At 41.9% G+C, this 22584-nt stretch overlaps 2 protein-coding genes across 2 annotated transcripts in view; one reads left to right on the top strand and one right to left on the bottom strand.

Moving 5' to 3' along the window:
* The window catches only part of xrn2 (5'-3' exoribonuclease 2), a 44116-nt gene extending 24872 nt beyond the window's left edge, over positions 1–19244 (top strand). Inside the window, exons 27-31 of the mRNA XM_026143308.1 lie at positions 664–792; positions 3566–3684; positions 14421–14481; positions 17084–17291; positions 18866–19244. Coding sequence (XP_025999093.1) covers positions 664–792; positions 3566–3684; positions 14421–14481; positions 17084–17291; positions 18866–18928 — 580 coding nt within the window. The 3' untranslated portion in view covers positions 18929–19244. The remainder of the gene's footprint in view (positions 1–663; positions 793–3565; positions 3685–14420; positions 14482–17083; positions 17292–18865) is intronic.
* A 60-nt stretch (positions 19245–19304) lies between these two features.
* nkx2.4b (NK2 homeobox 4b) lies at positions 19305–21869 on the bottom strand. Its single transcript, XM_026143291.1, has 2 exons — positions 21177–21869; positions 19305–20679 (listed from the first exon to the last, which is right to left on the bottom strand). Exons 1-2 carry the CDS (start codon positions 21673–21675, stop codon positions 20018–20020), a joined length of 1161 nt encoding a protein of 386 aa, XP_025999076.1. The 5' UTR covers positions 21676–21869; the 3' UTR covers positions 19305–20017.
* Between the last annotated feature and the right edge of the window lie 715 nt (positions 21870–22584).

The following is a 22584-nucleotide window of genomic DNA, read 5'->3' as shown; positions in this document are numbered from 1 at the left end:
GGAAGAAAGCGGGCAGATGTTAACACTGCAGAAAACGATGGAGAAAAGACACAATGATGTTGCAGGACTCGACTGTGCAAGTGCTTTGAGACCTTTGACACTGGGCACCGGAGCTGATCTTGCTCAATCAGCGTATACCAGAGTGATGCAGGAAGTCAGAGTCAGGAAGAACACAGAGGCTGTTTTAAAAAGTAAAAAAAAAAAAAAAAACCTTTGCAGACTAAATCCTCCACTACTGAAGTTCTCCGGCATGACTTGAAACTGTGAAAATGAGAGAGCAACACTGTGTCACAGACACAGATTCATCCACTTTTGTCAACAAGAGCAGTAAAAAAGTGTATTTTCAGCTGTGACAGAGGCGGTAAACTCAGGTGGAGTAAAGGAGAAAAAAAATGGGTTTTTTTGTTTCTGGAAAATACAGAACTGCACTAAGATCACAATCACAAAGTTTGTGGGTAAAAATACAAGACCTTCATCAAATACGAGTCCTCCTACAATTCACTGGCAGTATTTCAGTGGTGTTGAGACCTGGATTATTATTTTTTTTCTAAAAAGGCGTCACTGATAGATTTGAGGGTTTCAGGTAAACACGATGGCACCCTTCCCCCTCTCATATATGTCAATAAAAGGAAACCTTTTTCACATCATAATACTGTCTTTCAGGATTCCCAGTAAGGTTCTGAAACCCGAGGACTGGGTGAGAGGCAATGGGCAATCTTGGAGGCCTCAGCTGGGTTTCAACCCAAACAGGCAGCAGGCTCACCTGGACCAGTCTGGCTTCAGGGCTCTGGGGTATGTTCATATTTACATTTTTAATATAATCAATGTTAAAACCAGTAAAAAAAAAAAAAAGTAGAACATTCCTGTTTTCCTGAATTTCGAGTGAAAATGGTTCAGACTCTTTCCATTCTCGCATTCACCTCAGTCAGGCAAATCAGGACTGCTGTTGGGTCGTTTGTTCACACTTCCTAACAGGCCCCGGTTAGTCCAGAAATCGGTAGGTGTGAGGACAACAGTTGTACAGTGCTGCATTCCTTATTCATATATGATGAGAATCTCAGTCAGGATAATGGAGGCCCTCTACACTCCAAGGATACATCTCCCCAGACCACAGACCCACTGCCAAACTGGTCATTCTGGGGGATGTTGCGGCTGGTATAATGTTCACAATGGCATCTCCCGGCTTTTTCACACGTGTTACGTGTGTTCATTGTGAACTTGCTCTCATTTACAAAGAGAATGGGGCAGTAGTGGTGGACCTGTCCGTTATGCTACCCTCAGGGAGTCTGTTCCTGGCCGCCATGTTGCAGGGCTCTTCCTGTTCCTCCGTACAGAGACGAGCAAGATATAGTCCTGCTCTCCTGATATTTCCTTCCCACTTTTGAGACTGTGCTGAGAGACACAGCAAACCTGGAGCTGGACTGTCTGTGCGACCTGAATGAGCCTGAATTCTCCCAGCACTGATGAGGACATTAGCAAAAAGCAAATTGGAGAAAAATGGGTCAGGAGAGATGAGGAGAGAGCAATGGTTTAGCTGGAGTTACAGGTTTTGTATTATACTGTGATGACAGGGTTTTTGTTTTGTTTTTTTACAAGCAGTGCATAACCATATCTCTGTTACAGAGTATTTTTCCATGCTTTTATTTTGAACAGCAAACAGTGATGCCTTTTTAATAGAACTTTGCATCCTGAAACTTTTTTCATGGGTCATCGGTGGTTTGATCAACTTCGGTAAATACACCTGTCTCTGAAGCTCCTCGCTCTGTGTGATGAGATCATTTTAAAGCATCCAAGTCTGTCTGCCGTGACTCAGTACAGTAGTTTTAAGTATTTTTAAAAACAAAGATGTATTTAAATGTTTACTGCCTCCCCCCCACAGTGGCCCCCATTAACCAGCCATCCTTGATTATGATCTAAGCTCTCTTCTCCACACATTGATATTATCATTAAGGAAATGTGAATAATTGAACATCTGGCACGGCCCGACTGTGGGAATTAATTATGCACAGATTTGAAGAAACATAATATATTCCTTTTTCCCCCCCCCCCTTTTTTTCCCCCTGCTAAAGTAAGTCATTAATTCAGTGATTCAGGCCGTTATGTGCCTTGATGGCACCACACGGGCAGGTGCTCACAGGATGGCGAGCAGGAAAACCTGAAGGAAATGAATTTTTTTTATTGCTTTGATTTTTAAATTGTGCAGTTATGGGTGTGTGTTCAGTTTAGGAAGAGGTCAGAGGTCATATGACATTTCTGGTAGGACACAGGCTCTTGTGTGGAAAAAGGCCGGGCAGAATAGTTCACTGAATCATTTAACCCTTATGTGTTAAGTGCTTTGGTTTGGTTTGTTTTTTGCCTTTTTGTGGATGTGCAGGGAGTAAAGATAATTTTACCACCATGAGACGACATTGTCCATCCAGCTATCAACCAGTCAATCAATCAGTCAATCCTGCTTTTAATGCCTTTCATGCTTCCTTGTGTTTTCCTTTTTCCTGTGATCCTGAAATTGTTCCCCCTCCAACATTGGGGATGATTCCTGAATCATTTTCAGGGTTTTAAGGTATCAGCTTATTACAGTATGAAGTGATGGCATGTGCCTGATTCTACATTGCCTTATTGATTAATTGATCAGTCAACTCATTTTCTTTTTTAAACAGTTAAAGGAACAGTAGGTTTGCAAAATACAACAACAACCTCACCAAATGCCACAACTGTCACACTGACTCATCAAAACTGGACAACAGAAAACTGGGGGGGGGAAAAAGTTGCCTGGTCTGATGAGTCTCGATTTCTCCTGCCACATTCAGATAGGGACATCAGAATTTGGCATAAACAGCATGAAAGCATGGGTCCATCCTGCCTGGTATCAACAGGGCAGACTGCTGCTGGTGTAATGGTATGAGGAATTTATTGGTACAGCAAAGCCGGGCCCCTTAGTACAAAAGCATTTAAATGCCCAGCCTGAATCTGTGTTGTTGCTCAGCATGTTCATCCCTTTATGACCAGATGAATGAATCGGTCACCAGATCTCAGGTCGATAGAGCACCTTTGGGATGCGTTGGAACAGCAGATTGATATCATGGATGTGCAGCCGACAGATGTTCAGTAACTGTTCGATGCTGTCATTTTAATATGGACCAAAACCTCTGAGCAACGTTTTCGGCACCTTGTTGAATCTGTGCCACAAAGAACTAAGATGGTTCTGACAGCAAAAGGGGATCCAACCTGGTACTATGAAAAGTGTGCCCAGGTAGGGTGGAAAGTTTAAAAGTAATTCAATGTTACTCTGGCATTTGCTCTTCTCTTCTATCTTCTATCCTGCATTTAAATAAAAAAACCGTGTTATCAAACATAATTGATGAGTAATGCTAAGACTAAAAAGCTGAAACCAGCAATCTTCTTCCTTTGTTTTATATTCAGCATATTCAGACCATTTTTACCCACTTCAGTCTCCAGACACTGCCCAGACATTAGGGTTAATACCGGGTGTATGTAAAGGTTACAATGGAACTTTCTTTATTTCTAAATTAGTTTTTAACATCATAGCTTCTTCTTCTCTCTTCAGCCACAATCTGAACAGAAGCCAACAAGGTGGAGGACAATACAGCAGCACTCCACCGCCAAGCAGCTACAACCAAGGAGGCTACCGACCTTCACACAGCGGTGGCCACCAGTCTTTTCAACGTAAGACACACACACAAACACACACTGATGTAATGCAAGGCCTTATTTTTGCCCTACTCAGTGTTTAACCGAACATAAAAAAAGAATCCACAATGAATTTTACAGAAACAAGGGTTGGCGCATTAGCAACCCCACCAGCAAACATCCATTTAACTTTGTCTCACAGTTTTTGTCAAAGCCTCACAAGTTTGAAAACCGCAGCCCTAACCTTAAGCCCCCTGAATCATCTTTAAAGCCCCCTCGAATGGCCACTATCTTAAAAAAAAAATATCCTCAATATGAAGATGGAACATTTCTGGTTCATAAATAGTTCACAAAATTCAGTTTGATTCAGAATGATGTATTTAAGGCTGTTTGCATCAATATAAAAGCAAATAAAATTATAGATGAACGTTTAATTAAAATTTATTCCATACCGGGGAGCCAAATAGACTCTCATTTTATAATTTAACAATCCAAGGCCTCAAAAAAGCAACTGTGTAGGCAGACGAAAGAGCCAGTCCTGCAGTAAGAGTCCTCTTTTAAGTAAAACACAGTGTGAGATGCATTACACTCAAGACTCTTAACGTGTTCATGGATTGGGGACATGCTGTTTCATAGTCCAGCACTTCTGCTTCGTCCTGTCCTATCCTGTTACCATTAATTTGATCTTCTTAAAAAAATAATAATTACAATATTTTAGACTTAGAAATAAAGACAAAAATCTTCATGGCACTTTTTTTCTTTATTAAAATTCTCGAAAAATCCAAAGCATCCTGGAAAGTTTGGTCAAATGTGACTTTACCAAAGGAATAAAGTGATTTTAGTAATTTAAAAGTGACCTTTGAGCATTTAAAAAATTTCAGTCTTTATTTTCATTTTTTAGATTAATTTTAGATTTTGGATTCATTCTGATTAAGAAAGTGCAAATATTTTTCAAATGTAGTTTTTTAAAAACGTTTCTTTATCCCTTCTCTACACAAATAAACAACAGTTTTCTAATCTAAAAATTAAAAGTATGTACATCTGAGTTTACCACACTGAGAGTAAATCTGACAACACACTCAGATCAAAGTTTGGTCAAAAGTAAGTGGACCTCATCAAACTGCTGCTGTAAGGTCACTGATGAGCGTTTGAAATTGGGTGAATTGTTGAGTTTGCTGCTGTAACCTTGAGCTCAAAAAATCGATTGAGATGTTTTGCTTTAATGCACCCCCCACCAACAGTACCTGCTCCATTAAATTCAGTAAACCTTCTTTTGGCGTTCCTCTCTGGAATGCTCTTTTTCTTTGCACATTCCGACGGCCTTGCTTTTCATGACAGAGCGTAAAGCTTTCATCACGAGGCTTTGACATTCACCTGTTATTCTAAACATTTTTATCCCTTTAGCAGAGACGAAGAAAAGCTAAAATATTCAGCAAAAGGTAAAATGCCTCTTCAGGTGGATCTCAAAGAACTGTAGTCATGTTAAAAAGGAAGTGTGACCTCTTTAAGTTGTAAGATTTTACATATCCAGTCTGTTAAATATATCATACGTCTCATCTGTAGACCTTAGATGAACAACAGCACATGACAGAAGCAGTGTGTTTGAATCTTAGCAGAGTGATCTGAACAAAAAACAAGACTTATGGTCTGTCCTTTGGCCTGCAAATACCTCACAGCAGCTGTCAGCACAGAGGTGTTGATTCGGGCACCTTGCAGTCATTGAGGCGACTTTGAACTCCTCTGTATACCAAAGTATTTTAGAGTCAAATGTGAGGCCATCTGCCTGACAGCTGAAGCTTGGTCAGAACTAGGTCGAGCACTAAGTGTTTCTACAAGCTGCTTAATCATGGGGTGGAATTCGTCTTTCACAGACTGCTTCTGCATTTTGGTTTAGTTGTTAAGTGAAAAACAGTGTTAATCTGATGATGTATTGATGATCTTTGTTATGAATTTTGATACATTAAACCATAGAAGTGGAAGAAGTTGTACTTTCTTTTTCCCATTATTATCCATTTTATGCCAGGCACGATTGGCTGTGATATTTTCTAGGTCAGCTGGTGGTTGGTTCTTTCTTTGGTTTTGAGCCTTCTTTAAGTAACTTTTTCTTCTTCAAGTAACGTCTCTGACTATCTTTGATCGCCATCATTATAAATGGTTGTCCCTCAAAGTGGATTAAATGTGTGTATGAAGCCATTTTGAATTTCTTTTTTCAACTGGCAGAAGAAGGCGGCGACTGCTGCAGTGAACCATTCATGTCACGATTATTTAAGCAATTTATTGGTTATTTGTACCAAATGGCACAAAAAGGAGGAAGATGCATCTTTTCTAGGTTGTTTTTGAGCGAATCAGCTGTGAATAAAAAAAGTAATTGATCTTAAAAATGACGTCTTAATTTTCCACCGATGGACTGATGTAGTTACTGACTAATCAGGTCACATCTGGAACGGACACCGTTGCCATTTCACTCTGAGGAAATTGGGCGCTGCAGCTGCCAAACGGAGACACAAATAATTGTGTTATATGATTATGTTCATCACATGCAGTTGAACAGCTCGTCACATATGGAGGCAGAATCCGTCTCCCAGCTCCTAATCACGGTCTGTGCTCGGCCTCGGCCCTGGCCCCACGGTCCTCTGCCAGCTCTCCTCCAGTTTGACTTTGATGTGCCAATTTGCAAGTAGATGAATAATCTCATCTGCCCACTGATGGCGTGCGGGGGAGTCTCGGCTATTCTGGTGGCACTTGATGCAAATGGGGGGCTTTTGGCTCCTCCGGATTGCGGCAGCACCTCCCTTGGCCTCTGCTGCTCGTTCTTAGTGTTAAACTTGCCAATTAGCAGCCCGGGATGTTCACCACCCCCAGCTCTATATTTGTCCTATCATTCACAGAGAAATTATTTTAATAAAAGGGAATCATTTTAAATCCTGCTCGTCCGGTTCTGGTGACACAGGATGATTTTTATTGTATCAGCTTGAAGTACCTGAAATAGAAATATGTCATTGACAAAGGTAGCATTTATATTTTATTCGATTTTCTTTTTCCTCCTGAAGTTTTAAAGCTTTTCTGTGCTCAGTTTTGATTTAATGCGGGTGTGTTAATCTCGGTTTCACTAAAGACCAATCTGCAAATGTACTGCTCATTTTAAAAAAAAAAAAGGGTGAAAAAAAGTTAATGGCACACTCAATCATGGTATCACACAGAGTCAGCTAAACTTCAGGGGGGTATCGATATGTCACGTTATGAAACACAAACCATTGTGAATTTATTTCACCTTCTTTGGCCCCATTGCAGTGAAATTCTGTGTCCTGCTCACTGCTGGTGGTGTGACACGGTATCTGCAGCCCAAGCAGGTTGCACAGGGACTCCAGCTTCTCCAGGATGGGGGTGCATCCTTAAATGCTATTTGTGAAGGTTTGCTGTGTCTGTCAGCACAGCCTCAAGAATATGAGGAGATACTAGGAAAGTGGGCATTACATGATGAGAGCTGGACAGGGCTGTAGGAGAGCATCAACCCAGCAGGAGGACCAATATCTGCTCCTTTGTGGAAGGAGGAGCAGAGGAACACTGTCAGAGCTCTACAAAATGACTTCCAGCATGTTTCTGACAAAACTGTCAGAGTCAGACTCCTTGAGTGAGGCACCAGGGCCTCACATCCTTTAGTGGGACCGACACCCGGAGCCCAGCACCGTGGAGCTCAATTGGCATTTGCTCAAGAACACCAGAAAAGGGCAGATTCACCGATGGCGCCTAGAGCCGGTTCACACCGAGCACATGTCACAAATGCCACACTGTCTGCAGACGTTTTGATATCTGTGGTAATGCGTCAGATTGACCCCGTCCCTGACCGCAGAGATCTAAGTTGCAACACCGAATTGCCAGAGTTCATTCTTGAAGGACTTTGACACGATTTCATATGTGTGCCAATGTGTAGCTGATATTCTTTGAAAACAGAGGTTGACTGACTGTGAGTGGATAGACGATCTTCTGGTTATGTTCCATTTAGATGTTTTCAGTCCCTTGCCTCAGGTGAAATTGGCTGCCTTCAGTGTTAGCTCACCTTTTGTGCTATTCTGTGTTGACTGGCTTGCTTATATCTAGACCTGCAACGTTTATTGAGCGCCTGAAGTGATTCCAGCATAAAATGTGCTCTGAGTTTCATCTCAAAATAAGATTTGTATATAAAGCGTGGATTTTTTTTTCTTTCATAAGAGGTGATTAAATTATTTGTTCATCTCTTCTGATTCTTTTTAACTTTTATGGTAAAAACTGAACATGGTCCAGTTCTAATATCAGCGACTCGTGGAATGTGATTATCCACACAAGTAGGCCTTATTCTGCAGCAGGAGGCCAGAGGCTTGCTTTTGTCCTGGTAACGCTTTCTCAGGACCAATCCTCTGCTCGCCCAGTAATCACTGCAGGCTTTGCTGGGCTTTTGTGTGGTGGCTTTGCTTGGTTGCTGATTAGTGTTGTGGGAGACCGGGGGCCGATAATGAGACTGTCGAGTGGCTCCGCTGGACACTGGCCCCCTCTGATAAAAGCATCCGGGAGGCTCCAGTGCCATTGGGTGTGTGATGCGCTCTGAAGAGGGTTGAAACCAAAGTTAACTTGCCCCTTTGACGACGTGGCTACCTCCTGTGGTGATGTGTCAACACACAGCCTCTGAAACATGCTTCTGGGCTTTGTGTGCCACAGCCAAACCAGCTGGTGTTTAATAACCAGCCAGGGGAGTCTCTGCTGGTGGCCATTATTGTCTTGACATGCAGTGACACCAAATTTTAACCAGAGCAGCAAAGTAACTGTTTGATCCAGCAGCCACAGTGGCCGATAAGCCTCCCAAAGTCCACTTCAGAGTAGCAGCTACACATAATGGCTGCTCACACAGGCTGGTGGATCGACTTTAATAACATAAAGTCATTGGATTTTATGTGGCCTCGAGTATTTTTGTTCTTTATGTTTCTCTAAAGGTTTTCGAGTTGTGGTGGAGAACATTTTTATGTAAACAAAATTATTATTATTATTATTATTATTATTATTATTATTAATGAAGATTAGCTTTATGTCCACTTTAAAGTAAACTCTGTAACCTCAGAAATGGCCCAGATGCTAAATTGTCATTAAGGTTATTGTCAGGTGAATTCTGTGGTACATGTGATAGATGGCAACTTCATACTGATGGTTTGAGACCTGATGGTAATGAAGAACTCTCTGAACTTGCATTGTTTCTAATGGCCAGCTGGGGCGACTCCTGTGGCTGGGAAAAGACTCAAGGTAGTCTATTGGGAAAATAGCCCCAGGCTTTTTTAAATCACCATTACACTTTCGATGTCTGCAAATCCACTATGGTCTGCTTGGGTCCCAGTGACGTAATTTGCCATCTGGTGGTTAGCATGAGAGTTCATCATGACGTTCATGTTCTTGCCTGTTTTTTGTGACCACATGAAGCTCCCAGGCTTCTGACTTCAAGCAGACTTTAAAGACATATAACAAGAACGACTGCTCAGCCGTCCAGAGTCAGAACCTGCCCCCCGTGATGGAAACGGCTGTTTTTCTCAAAAATACATTTACTCCTTATTGAGTAAGTTATTCCTTGTAAGCACGAACTATAATAAAAAAGAACCCACTGAGGTTGCAGAGGCTGTGTGACATAGCCAGAGCAACCGGTGGTACAATCGTGACACAAAAAGAAGGACTTAAAACAAACTAGTGAAAATCACATATCCTAAACAGACAAAATAAAAAAACAGATCATTTGAAGTTCATCTACTCATGTAGTAGTAAGCTAATGGTATGATTGCAGTTCTGGCTGGATTTTAACCAGAGCGTCACAAATCTGCTTGAAACTGTCAGTAACAAGTTTTACTCAAATTTTTCTACCAGTTATTTTGGGCTTGACAAATTAGTGCAGATTTTGGTGGATAATGTATGATTTACATATTTAAATATAACATTTTGTGGCATCTTTCCTTGACGTATTGGTGAATGTATAAATTACCAGGTCCTCGTGATTCTGCATGTATGTCTGTCCCAGTAAAATGCTCTTATTCTGATTCCAGCCATGTCGCAGTCATTTGTCTTTTTTTCTTCTGAAATTACCTCTCGGTTTGTGGAGCAGCAGCAGGAGCAGGTCGCTAAAGTTTTGTCCAACTAATAGAAAAGTTACTGTCCTCCTTCTGGGATCTGAGTCAACTAGTCGCTGAACTAATTGAAGCGGTGTGGAGAGAGACGTTTGGTTGTTTAGCGCGCTTGTAATCCCTGCATTAATACAGTGGACGCAGCGCGTTTTAAGGATTTAAAGCGTAATCCTTTGTTGGCTTTTGTCCGGCACAGACTGGAAGTCTATACACTTTCAGATCATTGTTAATTAAGGAGATTGACAGGTGTCCACTTGTAATTCTCTCTTTTGAATCATCGCTGGTGATGGGGGGGGAGGCCAGAGGGTTGTGGAGTTATAATTGGAGCCCAACTGGGTGGTCCACTTAAAGTTTGTTGGTGGAGGAGATAATCAAACATGAAAACTGAATGACAAAAACAAAATAAGAATGTGTCAGCAGCAGTCTGCCTGCTTGCTGCTAATTGTGTGTTTTACTGCTTTTTGCTGTGGTCAGCAGAGAACGGCTGCAGGATTTCCCACTTGCCTTTAGTTGATCAGGTGATTCTGATTAATTTGTTTGTTTTTTATCTGCATCAGTTGGCTGGAGATCTTATCAGCATCCCAAACTCAGGATTTCTATCTGATTGCCAGACGTCCCCCAGTATTGTCAGGCAGGTTTTATTTATTCTACTAATCCAACAGGAAGTTTTCAGTGGCCGATTATTGTCCTGTTGTGATCCTAAAGTGGGTACTAACATGTCTGGAGTTCAAATTAGTGTCATTTTAAACATTTGAGGTGCTTTGAAGTTAAAATTTAAACACAATAATTAAAACTAGCAAAAAGAGTCTGGTTTGGTGCTGCTCAGAGCTTTGCAGACCCACATCTATATGTTGGAAAAATATGTGCAGAAGATGGTAACGCCAGCTACTCGCATGTAGCTTTGCCCCAGTGCAGTGTCATAATCTTTTTTGCAATGTTTGATTTTTGAGTGTTTTCCTCTTTGTCTTTATAGAATAGAATAGAATTCAACTTTATTGTCATTGCACATGCACAGGTACAGGGCAACGAAATGCAGTTTGCATCCATCCAGAAGTGCTTTAGTGATATAGATATATTACAATATATATTAGCAATAATATAGATATGTGAGTATATTACAGAAATGGGTCTATTATGGTATGTTATAATGTACACGGTATGAAGTATGTTGTGAATATTCTATAACTATAAGTATGTACAGGCTGTAGTGAGTACAAGCTATGTACAGGATATGAACAGGATATAAATATGAAAAACTATACAGAATATGAAATAAATAACTTTACAGAATCTGGGATATACAGCTATACAGAAATGGGAACTATGCAAGTTGTAAACAGTTGTAGGATTAAAGATTATCGAATGTACAGAATGATTATTTACACAGAGCTATACAGTAGTGCAGTTAAGATAAGTGAGGGTGTAGATAGTTTCTACAGAGGCTATATAAAGTGCTAGTGGTTGTGAGTGGTGGTTCAGTCCATGTTATTATTGTGTTTGAGGGTACAGTTGTCCATTGTGGGTGTGTGTATGTTCAGTCCATGAGTTTAACGTGGGTCAGATGTCAGGAGGCAGAGTTCAGGAGTCTGACAGCTGTGGGGAAGAAGCTGTTCCGGTACCTGGTGGTCTTAGTCCGGAGGCTCCTGTGGCGCCTCTCAGAGGGCAGGAGGGTGAAGAGTCCATGTGATGGGTGACTGGGGTCTTTGATGATTTTCCCAGCCCTTTTCAGACACCGCTTCCTGTAGATGTCTTTTATGGCAGGAAGTGGTGCTCCGGCGATGCGCTGGGCAGTTTTCACGACCCTCTGCAACGCCTTCCGGTCCGAGGCAGAGCAGTTCCCGTACCAGACTGTTATACAGTTGGTCAGGATGCTCTCGATGGTGCAGCGATAGGAGTTCACCAGGATGTCTGAGGACAGGTGGTTCTTCCTCAGAGTCCTCAAGAAGAAGAGGCGCTGGTGAGCCTTCTTGACCAGCTTGGAGCAGTTGGTCGTCCAGGTGAGATCCTCGGAGATGTGGACTCCCAGGAACTTGAAGCTGCTCACACGCTCCACAGCCGTCCCCTTAATGTGGATGGGTGGATGTGGGTCAGCATTCCTCCTGTAGTCCACGATGAGCTCCTTGGTCTTCTCGGTGTTAAGCAGCAGGTTGTTTCTGTCGCACCACTCAGCCAGACGATCCACCTCCTCCCTGTAGGCGGCCTCATCGTTGTCACTGATGAGGCCAATCACCGTGGTGTCATCTGCAAACTTAATGATGGTGTTGGAACCATCAGCAGGTCTGCAGTCGTGGGTGAAGAGGGAGTAGAGGAAAGGGCTCATCACACAGCCTTGTGGTACACCGGTGTTCATTGTGATGGTAGATGAGCAGCGGTTATCCAGCCGGACATGTTGGGGGCGGTTGGTCAGGAAGTCGAGTAACCATTTGCAGATGAGGGAACTGATACCCAGGTCTGTCAGTTTCCTGATGAGTTGTGAGGGGTGGATTGTATTGAATGCTGATCTCCGCTGATTCACTTCTCCTGTATTTTTCAAGCCAACCTTTGAACCAATGACCGTGTCAATACTTTGAGGCTACATTCTCTTGGCTTTTTGAAGCCTCTCCATTGGCCTTATTCCCATAATTCCTCACTCTGTTTAGCCAAAGAGCTACAGAAACTGATGCTAATGTCCACGTAAGATTTTAAGTTAATCTCTCCATCACACTGTGATTGACTCGGCGGTGTTTTAAACTACATGCTGATGTCAGCATGTTAGTGTGGTCACAGTGACGGCACTATTGAATGCTGACATTGGCTAATTAGCATTAAAACTAAACCTATAGAAGATATTGGAGAGAATGCCTTCTGCTTATGAGACCTTATGACTGGACTTGGTCTTTCAGGTCATCTGAAAATTGAGGTCGACTTGTCATGTGGTTTGTATTGCTGAAAACTAATTTTAATAGGTTCACTTTTCCTTCATCTTTTTCGGTTGTCTTTGTTTACATCTTATATGTGTATAAAAGTGTGTTTGTTGGATGGTGTGACTCTGCGTCTGTATGCTGGAACATGTCTACTTAATGTGTGGTTTGAATCTAACTGTGAAGCCCTTTGTAAATGTGTTTACAAGTTGTTGTTGTTATGAATATTATTATTGCTATTGTTATCACTGTTATGTCGTAAACCAGAGAAACCTATTACTGTCTAGTTTGTTATATGTAACTTGTACCAAGAAGTGTAAAGAGGACTAAAGGAAAACAGTTTAAGACATAGTTGCCATCACACATTTTATTTCCTTTTAAATTAGCCTCAATAAAGCCCAAAAATGAAATGTACTGCTGTTAGGGGATAAACTGCATCACTTTCATAGCTCTGAGTGTTTCAGGGGTTCTACAGAGAAAACATGCACCAAAAATGTCAGGGTCCACCAACATCCTCCTCCAACAGATCCTCACTTTGCTCCTGGGATGTGTGAAGTATTACCAGTAGCTCAGGTTTTTGTCACCCACCAATGAGGTTTTAGCCAAATTCATATCAACAACGTTGTATCAAACCCATACGATTTTAAGTTTTAGCATCATTTATTCAAATGCAGTAGGTATTTTGTGCTGATTGCATGCTCAGAAAAACAGGAAGGCTTCTTTCAAACAAGGTTAACACAGGTTCGCCGTCTTTACGATGGAGACTGAGCATGTCAAATTATTAATGCAGGTGTTCGGTCTCATCACTGAGCCTGTTTATGAACAAATATTAATGCCCCCACTCTCATCTAATACCCACACTCTTCCACCCAGACACTCCTGCGAACTCATCCCAGTCCATAATTTTTTTTCTTTACTCCGACTTTAAAGCTTCCAGGTTTGTAAACGTGAGCCTCTGGGTCCTTTTTCACAGCACCCTTCACCCACCCCGGGGCTGAGCCACTCAGCAGGCCTGCCCCTATAAACAAACAGCCCCACGGCTCGCAGCTGGCCATCGCCTTGGCAACAGTGAATCTGGAAGAAGCCGTTCCCTTTTTTTAAATTTTTTTTTTAAAAGTGTGTCTTTGTGAAGGGCTTGCAGCGATGGAACCAGGGTACTTGAGGCGTCGACAATGCTGCCGGCTGAATGCTTATTTCATTTTCTGAACAAAAAATGCAAATGTGGTGCTCCCACTCCCTCCTCGCATGCGTCTCCCCGCTCCACTCTTCCAGAGCCCAGTGTGATTCGACGTTTGTAAAATCCTAATTTTATCATGGCAACTGATTCGTTCTGTGTGCAGGGCAGAAATGAAGGCGTTGGTGTTTTTTTTTTTTTTCTTTTTTTGGTTAAATTCTGTTTCTTTATTTTGTTTTTTTAATCTCTGGGGATTAAGCAGGCATCAGGCGGGTTAATTAGTATCCACGTTTAATGTCAAAGCCTTCTGCGTTTGGCTTTTAAACAGTCAAACTGAAGGATTCTCTCAGGTTTCATAAGAGTTTAACTCAGTGAAAGTCGCCCGTTGATGTGAATCTGACACATTTTATCATTTAAACTGAATCACAAAAGCACACCAAACACCACCTCCTCGCTGCTTAGTTGTACGTTGAGTTAAAGGCCTTCAGATGCAGCTCACTGAAGCTCCGTGCTTCTTAAAAAGATTTGAGCAGAACCACTCACAAGCACGTCTTTTGTTCCCTGCAGATTCCAGGCAGAACAGTCTGATGGGAGCGCCTCCCTCCTTCCACCAGCCCCAGTTTCCAAGGTGAGTGTGCTCTTTGTGAACCTGCATTAACTGGTTTTCGTGGGAAGTAAAGTTCACACTTAACATGCTAACTTTACCTGTGTCGATGGATACGAGCAGCTTTTTGTGGTGGTTTGTCCTGGACTTTGTCCTCCACTCGTCTCTAATGCTCCTCAGATTTGTGTGTTTTATTGGTGTGAGTCATGTGTGAATTAAACATGTCCAGGCCTGTGTGGTCTCTACATTTCCAGCCTTTCCGCTCTGCCTTCCCTCCGTTGGGGGGCTCCGTCCGAATTAAGATTTTTTTCTTGTCGCTCTAAAACAAATTTCTCTCGAGGAGGTTTGTGCAACTTAATGAGGCATCACTAATGCTGTTGGCGACCGCGGCGTTTCCCTGCGCCTCAGCCTGGCCCGCACAGACTGGCTATTGATTCTGGCTCCAGACCTCTCCAAAGTCCTAATCAGGTTCTCTCGTTCAACTTTTCAGGCCTATTGTGGCTCCGTGTCACCTCAGGTCAGTAGTTATTAGCGGCGACTGAAAACAGTTTCTTTAACTACTCAGGACAGGACCAAATGAAATGCAGGAGGAACTTGGAGAGAGGGGATTATGGATTCCAGCGCTCGGTTAAGTCCGCCGCTGGCCAGAGTGTGACATGGTTCAGTAATGAGGGATGGGGCTGCCGCTCTGTTTCTGCTCTCTTCATTGTTCGTCAGAAGAGACTTTAATATCGCCGCTGGATCGGCACATTGTCCGGTGGTCGTTTGGAGGGCCGCAGCGTACTGGCTCTGCACTCGGTCCCGCGGACGCAGCGCGGCCGCCTCAATTCAGGAGTGAGGGCGACTCGGGCCATATGGGAATATGGTTCATTTCATGTGCATCGATGCTAAGTCGTCTCTGAGGAGAGGCCGTTTTGACTCTTTGACAGCTCGATCCCTCGGTAAACTCGAGTCGATGGGGATTTTAAGGAGGCCACTTCAAAGCAGAATTGAAAACTGACTTTTTGGATCAGTCGGGTGGAAATTCTCCAAACATGAATTAATCTTAACTTCTTAAGTTTATGAAGTTGTTCAAAGCCAAATTATTTTTTTCTCCTTATTTTAATGAATAAAAGATTCAGACTGCTGCAAAGAATAAACAGGTTGTCCTTTTGTGGTTTTCATTTATTGCTTTAATCAAACAATGTGCAGATAAAACAGGTTCTCGATCAGTAAGTGAAAAATGGACTTAAATGTCCTGCTTCTCGTCTTTTTGTCTGCAGGTTCACACAAATACACGTTTACTAATAAAAGGTTTTAAACTGTTCAGAAGGTTTTGTCAGAATTTGAAGCCCACAGCGATGCTGCTTTTACTCCCTCCACACTTTTGTAAATTGTAAAGCCACTGCATCATTCAGCTATTTATGGAACAGGACGGCTCGGCGCTCTGATTCAGGAGGCCAAACCAGCAGGAAATTAGAGTCCGTGTTAACCCAGTGCACATACAGCGGTGACTGATTTTAGACTGCTGTAATTAGTGAGCGTAAGTGGACGGCTATCAGCCGAACAACTGAAAATAAGTCGTAATAATTCTGTGGATTCTTTTTTAATTTAACTCGTGATTTTAGGCTGTTTTGTTAATATGATATAAAACCCAGTGGTTGAAGCTCATGTAAAAAAAATAAAAAAAAAAAATTCTTAAAAGTACTTTAAACACAGCACATCTTGAGTGTAAATACTATAATAAAATAGTATATTTTCGTTTATGTCTATCACACAACTTTGGTCGTAAATTTAATTTAATGTGGTATTAAAGGGTATTTAAATATTACGTTTACTGCTTTTTTGTTATGTAAAAACAAAAAACATAATGTGTTTAAAAGCCCCAAGAAAGGAAAGAAAACAATGAAAATGAGTGTTTAATTCGTTATGATTGCTTATTCTTGTCTAGTTAATGAGTTCAAATTCTTTTGTGTGACTTTACTATAATATTGAAGTTTGGGCTATTTAATATACAGGAAAATGTTACAAATGTTCCGCTGAAGGTGCCGAAAAAGAACAATTTCTGCTATGAAACTTGATTAATGAAGATCTTACAAATAAGGAAGTGGAGTGTTTGTTCACTGTATTCAAAAAGTTTTAAGAAAAACTCATTATTATTATTATTGTCATTATTATTGTTGTTATTATTATATTCTTTCCTTTTTGTCCAAATTAGGAAAAAAAAACTGTCTTATTAAACAAAAATGATATAAAATGTGTTAATAGGGATACACTGATCATGATATTGGTGATTTTTAAATTGTGATTAAATGTCATCTTCTCATGCCAAACATTCTGTTTATTTTAGTTTGACTCTTCATTATAACAAAAAACTGAACAATTGAAAGTTTTCCATCTCTTTCACGTCATTTTCAAAACTTTTTAAACTTTTAAAATTCCGAATGTAATTAAACCGTCAGGTGAATATTTCTGCCTTCCAACACTGGCTAGAGGCAGATATTTGGTTTATCGGTGCATCTGTGTTTTTAAAGGAGTCCTTATTGTTACCTGTGGGAAAGTATTTCTACATTTCTAACCTCAGGTGTCTCTTACTCATTGTGTTGGAGTTTTTAAAGTTTGACGTGCAGATTTGACGTGTCTCCAGGCAGCAGCAGCAGCAGTACAGGGGCGGGGGTCACGGCTGGGATCGGGCCATGCAGACGCAGCAGTCGGCGTATCAGCAAAACTGGAACCGTGGCGGAGGCTCGGGGCCGGGCAGCTACCAGCAGCAGCAGCAGCAGCAGCAGCAGCACTACGATCGCCGTAGAGACGACTGGCACGATCGCGGAGATAACCGGGGGCAGCACCATCAGGTAAATGCGACGTTTCCACGCACACCAATTTGTTTACGACAAGTGGAGGGCAGGGCTAAAACTTCCATCTTCACTTGATTTTGGCTTGTTTTTATTTGGTAATGTTAAAGTGAGGCTTAAACTGTTTCTGGGCAGATCTGTGAAGCAGATGCAGAAGAAAGAGTCTGATTGGTTGTTGCTCAGTTGCTTCAGATTGAAATCAGGAATCTTTTTGCTGTTTGGGTCTGTTTTTTGTTTTTGTTTTTTTTGTTTTTTTTGTTTATTTTTTAAGGGTTTTTTTGTAAAATATTTAATTATAATTTGTATAACACTTTTAAGTATTTTAATTTTAATTATATATTTTTGAATTTTGAAATACTTCATATTACTGTTGGAGGTGTTTTTGTGCCTGATTCAGTGTTTTGAAAGAAAGTACTGTGTGAACTGTAAAACCCAGAAACACTCAAATATCAGCAGACAAAACATAAAAACTCAATACGAATTTATGAAAAGCTGAAACTTAAAGAATTAAGAAATTATCAAAATGCTTAATTTTATAGAGTGAAATTATTTTTTTCTAGAAATATTAATCATTCGGATTAACTGATCAGAATTTAACCAAATCAGAAATTTCAGAATTTCTGTTTTGGTAACTTTTGATTCTTATCAGACAATAAAAGTTTCTTTCTGAAGCATTTTAAGTGAACACTTAAGCAACTCTTCTCTGATTGGCCAACAGAGTTTGATAGAAATTCTAACCGGAAACTTTAAATAGTTTCAGTAAAGAGTTGTTTTTACAGTATAATAGTTTTATACATGTCAGCACGCTTTTATTCTGAAAGGAAAGCATGGAGACTGCAGAGTTTTCTGGCGTTCTTTTAAAACTAGAGCCAGAGAAAGTTCAGTGTGTAAAATTTGGAAAAGTAAAGAGAATTTTTTTGGCTCAGTTTATCTGTGGGTCTGATGTGTTAAAATATCAGATCACACACATTCCAACAAGTGTGCTGCGTTTTACTGAAAGTTATGGATTTATTTTTGTTATTTTTTTTAAACAGGAAGACTTTATTTATTTTATTTACTTTATTTATGTGTTAATCTAAATTATTTCCTCAGTTAAAAATTATTTCAGTGAGATTTCATTTGATTTTAGCGTTTAGTAAAACAAGAAAAAATGTGACAGATTGTTTAAATTCTTAAGCTTGTGGCCAAGACTTGCACTGCTCGTGCTAAATGGGTGGACTAATTAAGAATAAAACCCTCAGTGTCATCTTGTCTTTATATCAATATAACTTTAAAAAAAATCTGACCATCCACCATGTAGACTGTTTTAATACAAACAAAAAACAATTAAATTTTTACAGAGAAAATCTTTGTATTAACCAGTTTTTATGTTGTTCTATTATATGCTATACTTTTATTGTGAAGCACTTTGGGATATTTACCAGTGAAAAGTGTTCTGTGAATACATTTTACTTACTTAAATCTTTTAATACTGTTTTAATAGTGTTGTGCTTGTTAAAGTTATTCCTTTGACTTGATGCATATTTATTGTTGTAAAGCTGTAATCTTATTTTAAACCTCTGTCTCTATTTCAGGGCTACAGCTCCGGCAGAGGTTACCCTCTCCCTCCTCCATCCAGAAGATACAACTGGAACTAAACTCTTAATGATGTTGGGATTTTATGGAATGGGGAACTGTTTTTAGGGGAACAATGTCAACATCTAGCTTTTTTTTTTTTTGTCCACATTTCATATTATTGTCTTGTACAAGGATTTTTTTTCCTTTATTGTAATTCTTTGGGGGAAAAAAGTGTGTTATGTAATCTCTGATTTTTATGATGAAGCCTCTTAAACTTGTAAAATACAAGTGAGTGAAGGACAAAGTGTCCCGCTGTGATTATTTTTGAGAGGAACCTCTCCAACTTGGCTCATGTATTTCAAAAGTGAAAATAAATTCTTCTCAGTGATGTTGGTATATTTGTCTGAGCAGAAATCCCTTTTTTCACGAGTTAAAAATAATAAATAAACCCATTTAAATTTAGTTTGAATATTGAAGTCACTTATTTAAAAAAAAAAAAAAAACATAACTGACCTATGGTAGATTTTTGGTGAATATTTTGGGATATTTAAAGGTGGACATTTGATAGAAATCCGTTCCATGTCCAAGTAAATGCTGTCCTGTTGGTAATTAGAGCTGTATTGATGGAAATGCGTTAGAAAAATAAAAAGGTCCAAAATGAAAATATGATTTATTCAATACTGTAAACAAACGAAAATCAGCTTTAACAAAGGATCTCTGATGACTTGCCTCAGTTCGGTTTTTGTCTTTATGAGCTGCTTCTATTGCTCCACTTTGTTGAACCTGCAATAATTTAATTTGTTCTGGAAATGAAAAAAAAAAAAAACGTGAGAGGCGCCGGAAGCTGTGCCTCATCCTGAAGCTCCTTAAATTAAAGTTTCTCTGTGTTCAGTCTCAGTCACGTCTGGCAAATACAAAAAGAAGAGAGAGAAAAGACTTAAATGTTTCGTTTAGAAACGGGAAAAGAAAACGCGCCATCATCAAGAGTCAGCGCGAGCCCGAGGCTCGAATTTACAGTTTGAGTTGTGCACTTTTTATTGCTCAAAGCCGCCTTTGAGTCACTGCGTGTGCAGAAGGAGCCGAACCTTTACGCACGGAAGGAAAACAAAAAGATTGGCGCGTGTCCTGCAGAAAACTCCACTCGGAATGATGCCCTCCTCTCGGCATCACTACCAAGTTCTGCCGTACAGTAAGTTGGAGCCGATCATGCTGTTGGTGTACTCAATAAGCGCCGCGTCCGTCTGCGTCATGTTGATCTGCCCGTGCAGTCCCAGCGGCGGGCTGGGGGACAAATCCTCCAGCTCCTCAGTGGAGGACAGCTGGTTCACCTGCGGCTGCTGCGCGCTCTCCGCCATGGCATCCCCCACGCTGCTCTGCCTGTTCCCGCTGTGGTTCGACCCACTCGAGTCGGTCCGGCAGCCCTTAGAGTTCTTGGAGAGGACCGGGGACACAGACGAAGCCCTGCGTGTTGCTCCGCACAAGCCGCCGCCACCGCCTCCTCCACCGCCTTCCTGCTGGAGCTGTTGCGCGGCCTTGTCCTTGGCCTGCCGCTTCAGCTTATAGCGGTGGTTCTGGAACCAGATCTTCACCTGGTTCGGGGTGAGGTGGATGAGTCCGGCCAGGTGCTCTCTCTCCGGGGCAGACAGGTACTTCTGCTGCTTAAAGCGTCGCTCCAGCTCATACACCTGCGCCTGCGAGAAGAGCACGCGTCGCTTCCTGCGCGGTGCCGCGTGCAGCGTCACCATAGACTTGGCGGTGGAGTCCATCCCGGCCAGACTGCCCACCATCCCGGGCATATTCATCCCCGCGGAGGGGCCCATGAATCTGGAAACTTTGAGAAATCACAATCAGAGTTTGGCTTTAAAAACAAAGAATAATAATAATTAACTAAACTAGTTTAGAGAGGAAAAGTGAAAACGGTAGAAAAAATTTAAAATGTTAAATTACCCCAAAGTCTTCTGTAAAAATAGGAAAAGTTTGTTGTTGTTCTTCTTCTTCAATAATGAATCATATTGTAAGATTTTAATCTTTTAAACCAGACCGACAGGTGCGAGAGTCTAATAGGATAAATCAGTGAGTTAACTTTAAAAGATCAAACATGTTGACGTTAATTTAAAGACATTAAAATGCAGTTAATCCGGATTCAATTAGTTTAGGAGCAACAAACAAACGTTTCATAAAACATAAATCTTTTTAAATCCTTCATATCGTTTGGAAGAGGAAGCCGGATTATTGTAACATGTCTAATAATCATAATAAAGTGACTTAACTCTAACAATCGCTTCAGTCTAACTCAGGCTCGTCTCTCCGGGCCGGGGACGCTCTTACTTGTCGGGTATCGGGGCTCCGGGTTGCTGTACCACGCCGCCGCTGCCGCCCCTCCGCCTCTCACCGTCTCCTGGTAGGACGGCAGGTCTCCGACGTTCCCGATGCCGCCGTTGCAGAACCCTCCGACGGCTCCGGAGAACTGCGGTACCCCGTGGGGCACGTGGTAGGGCCCGCCGGGAGCCAGAGCGGCTGCTGCTGCTGCGCTGGCCGAGCCTGATGAAGAGGAGGAGGAGGAGGATGAAGAAGAGGACGAGGACAGGTGGTGGTGGTGGTGATGATGGTGATGGTGGTGGAGGTGAGGCGGCTGCTGCTGATGGTGCGCCTGCTGCTGATGCTGCATACCGGGCTGCGAGACCTGCGGCTGCCGGTAGGCTCCCAGCGGGGATCCGAGGCTCCCCGCTGCGGGGTCCATCACTCCGAACCTGCGGTAGCTGTCCTCCATCGGGCTCAAGATGTCTGTGACTGAGAAGGGAGTGGAGTGCTTTGGGCTCAAGGACATGGTGCGGCCACCCCGTGCCCTCCTGCTGTGTGCGGCTGGATGTGCTCGGTTCTCTCTGGCGGCTCTCTGCCTGCGTCCCCCTCCCTCCCACCGGCTTCTTGCTTCTTCTGTGTCGCTGGGAAAAAGTCCAGCTGATCGGCAGCAGGAGGAGACCAGTTGCCCTTATCCCGCTGGACCCACATGGAGGGGCGGAGCGACGCGGACACAGCAGCCAACAATGGTAATTGACATTAGAGGTAAGCAGAGAAAATGGTTCAGACCTGCTGCTGCTGCGGATTCTGTTTCCGAGGCTGGATAGAGTCAAAGCCCAAATTCCTCCAAACATCAAAATCATCACCTGATTTACCACGGCACATATTTACCCGGAGAAGAAGAAGAAAAAGAGCGGCCACCTGTCAGAGTTCTCACAGCGGCTTTCCTTCAGATCGCTCTTTATTGGAACTGAATTTGATGTTTTTTCATTTAAAGTGACCATAAATGTGCCCCATCCCCCACACCCCACCCCTCAACGTGTGACACCTGCAGTTCTTTCGCGGTTTTCTTCTGTTATTGCGCGCGAGCAACAGTGCGCAGGTCTATTATCTCAGTTTCATCTTCCAGTTACGCGCGAGTGGATCTGAGAGTCTGTGACACTTCCACGCGCGGTTACCGCTTCGTGTTCAAACCACAGCTTTAATCTGACTGCGAGTTTAATCTGCGGGTATTTTAATCCCGTGTATTTCCCGCTCTCTACATGAATTTTGCGCACGAGCTAATCTGCTCCCTTTGCTCACTCTGCGCGTTACAAAAGTTCACAAAAATAAACCGAGCTAAACTTTTGTTTCTGGATTATTTTTTTTTATGTGTAACTTCTCCTATAAACGAATATTAAGAAGCTATTAAATCAACCAAAATCATAATTATTCAGAC

Source organism: Astatotilapia calliptera, chromosome 15 (genome assembly GCF_900246225.1).
Source record: "Astatotilapia calliptera chromosome 15, fAstCal1.2, whole genome shotgun sequence".
NCBI lineage: Eukaryota > Metazoa > Chordata > Actinopteri > Cichliformes > Cichlidae > Astatotilapia > Astatotilapia calliptera.
The sequence above is the reverse complement of the archived record's forward strand: the minus strand, read 5'-3'. Positions and strand labels throughout refer to the sequence as shown.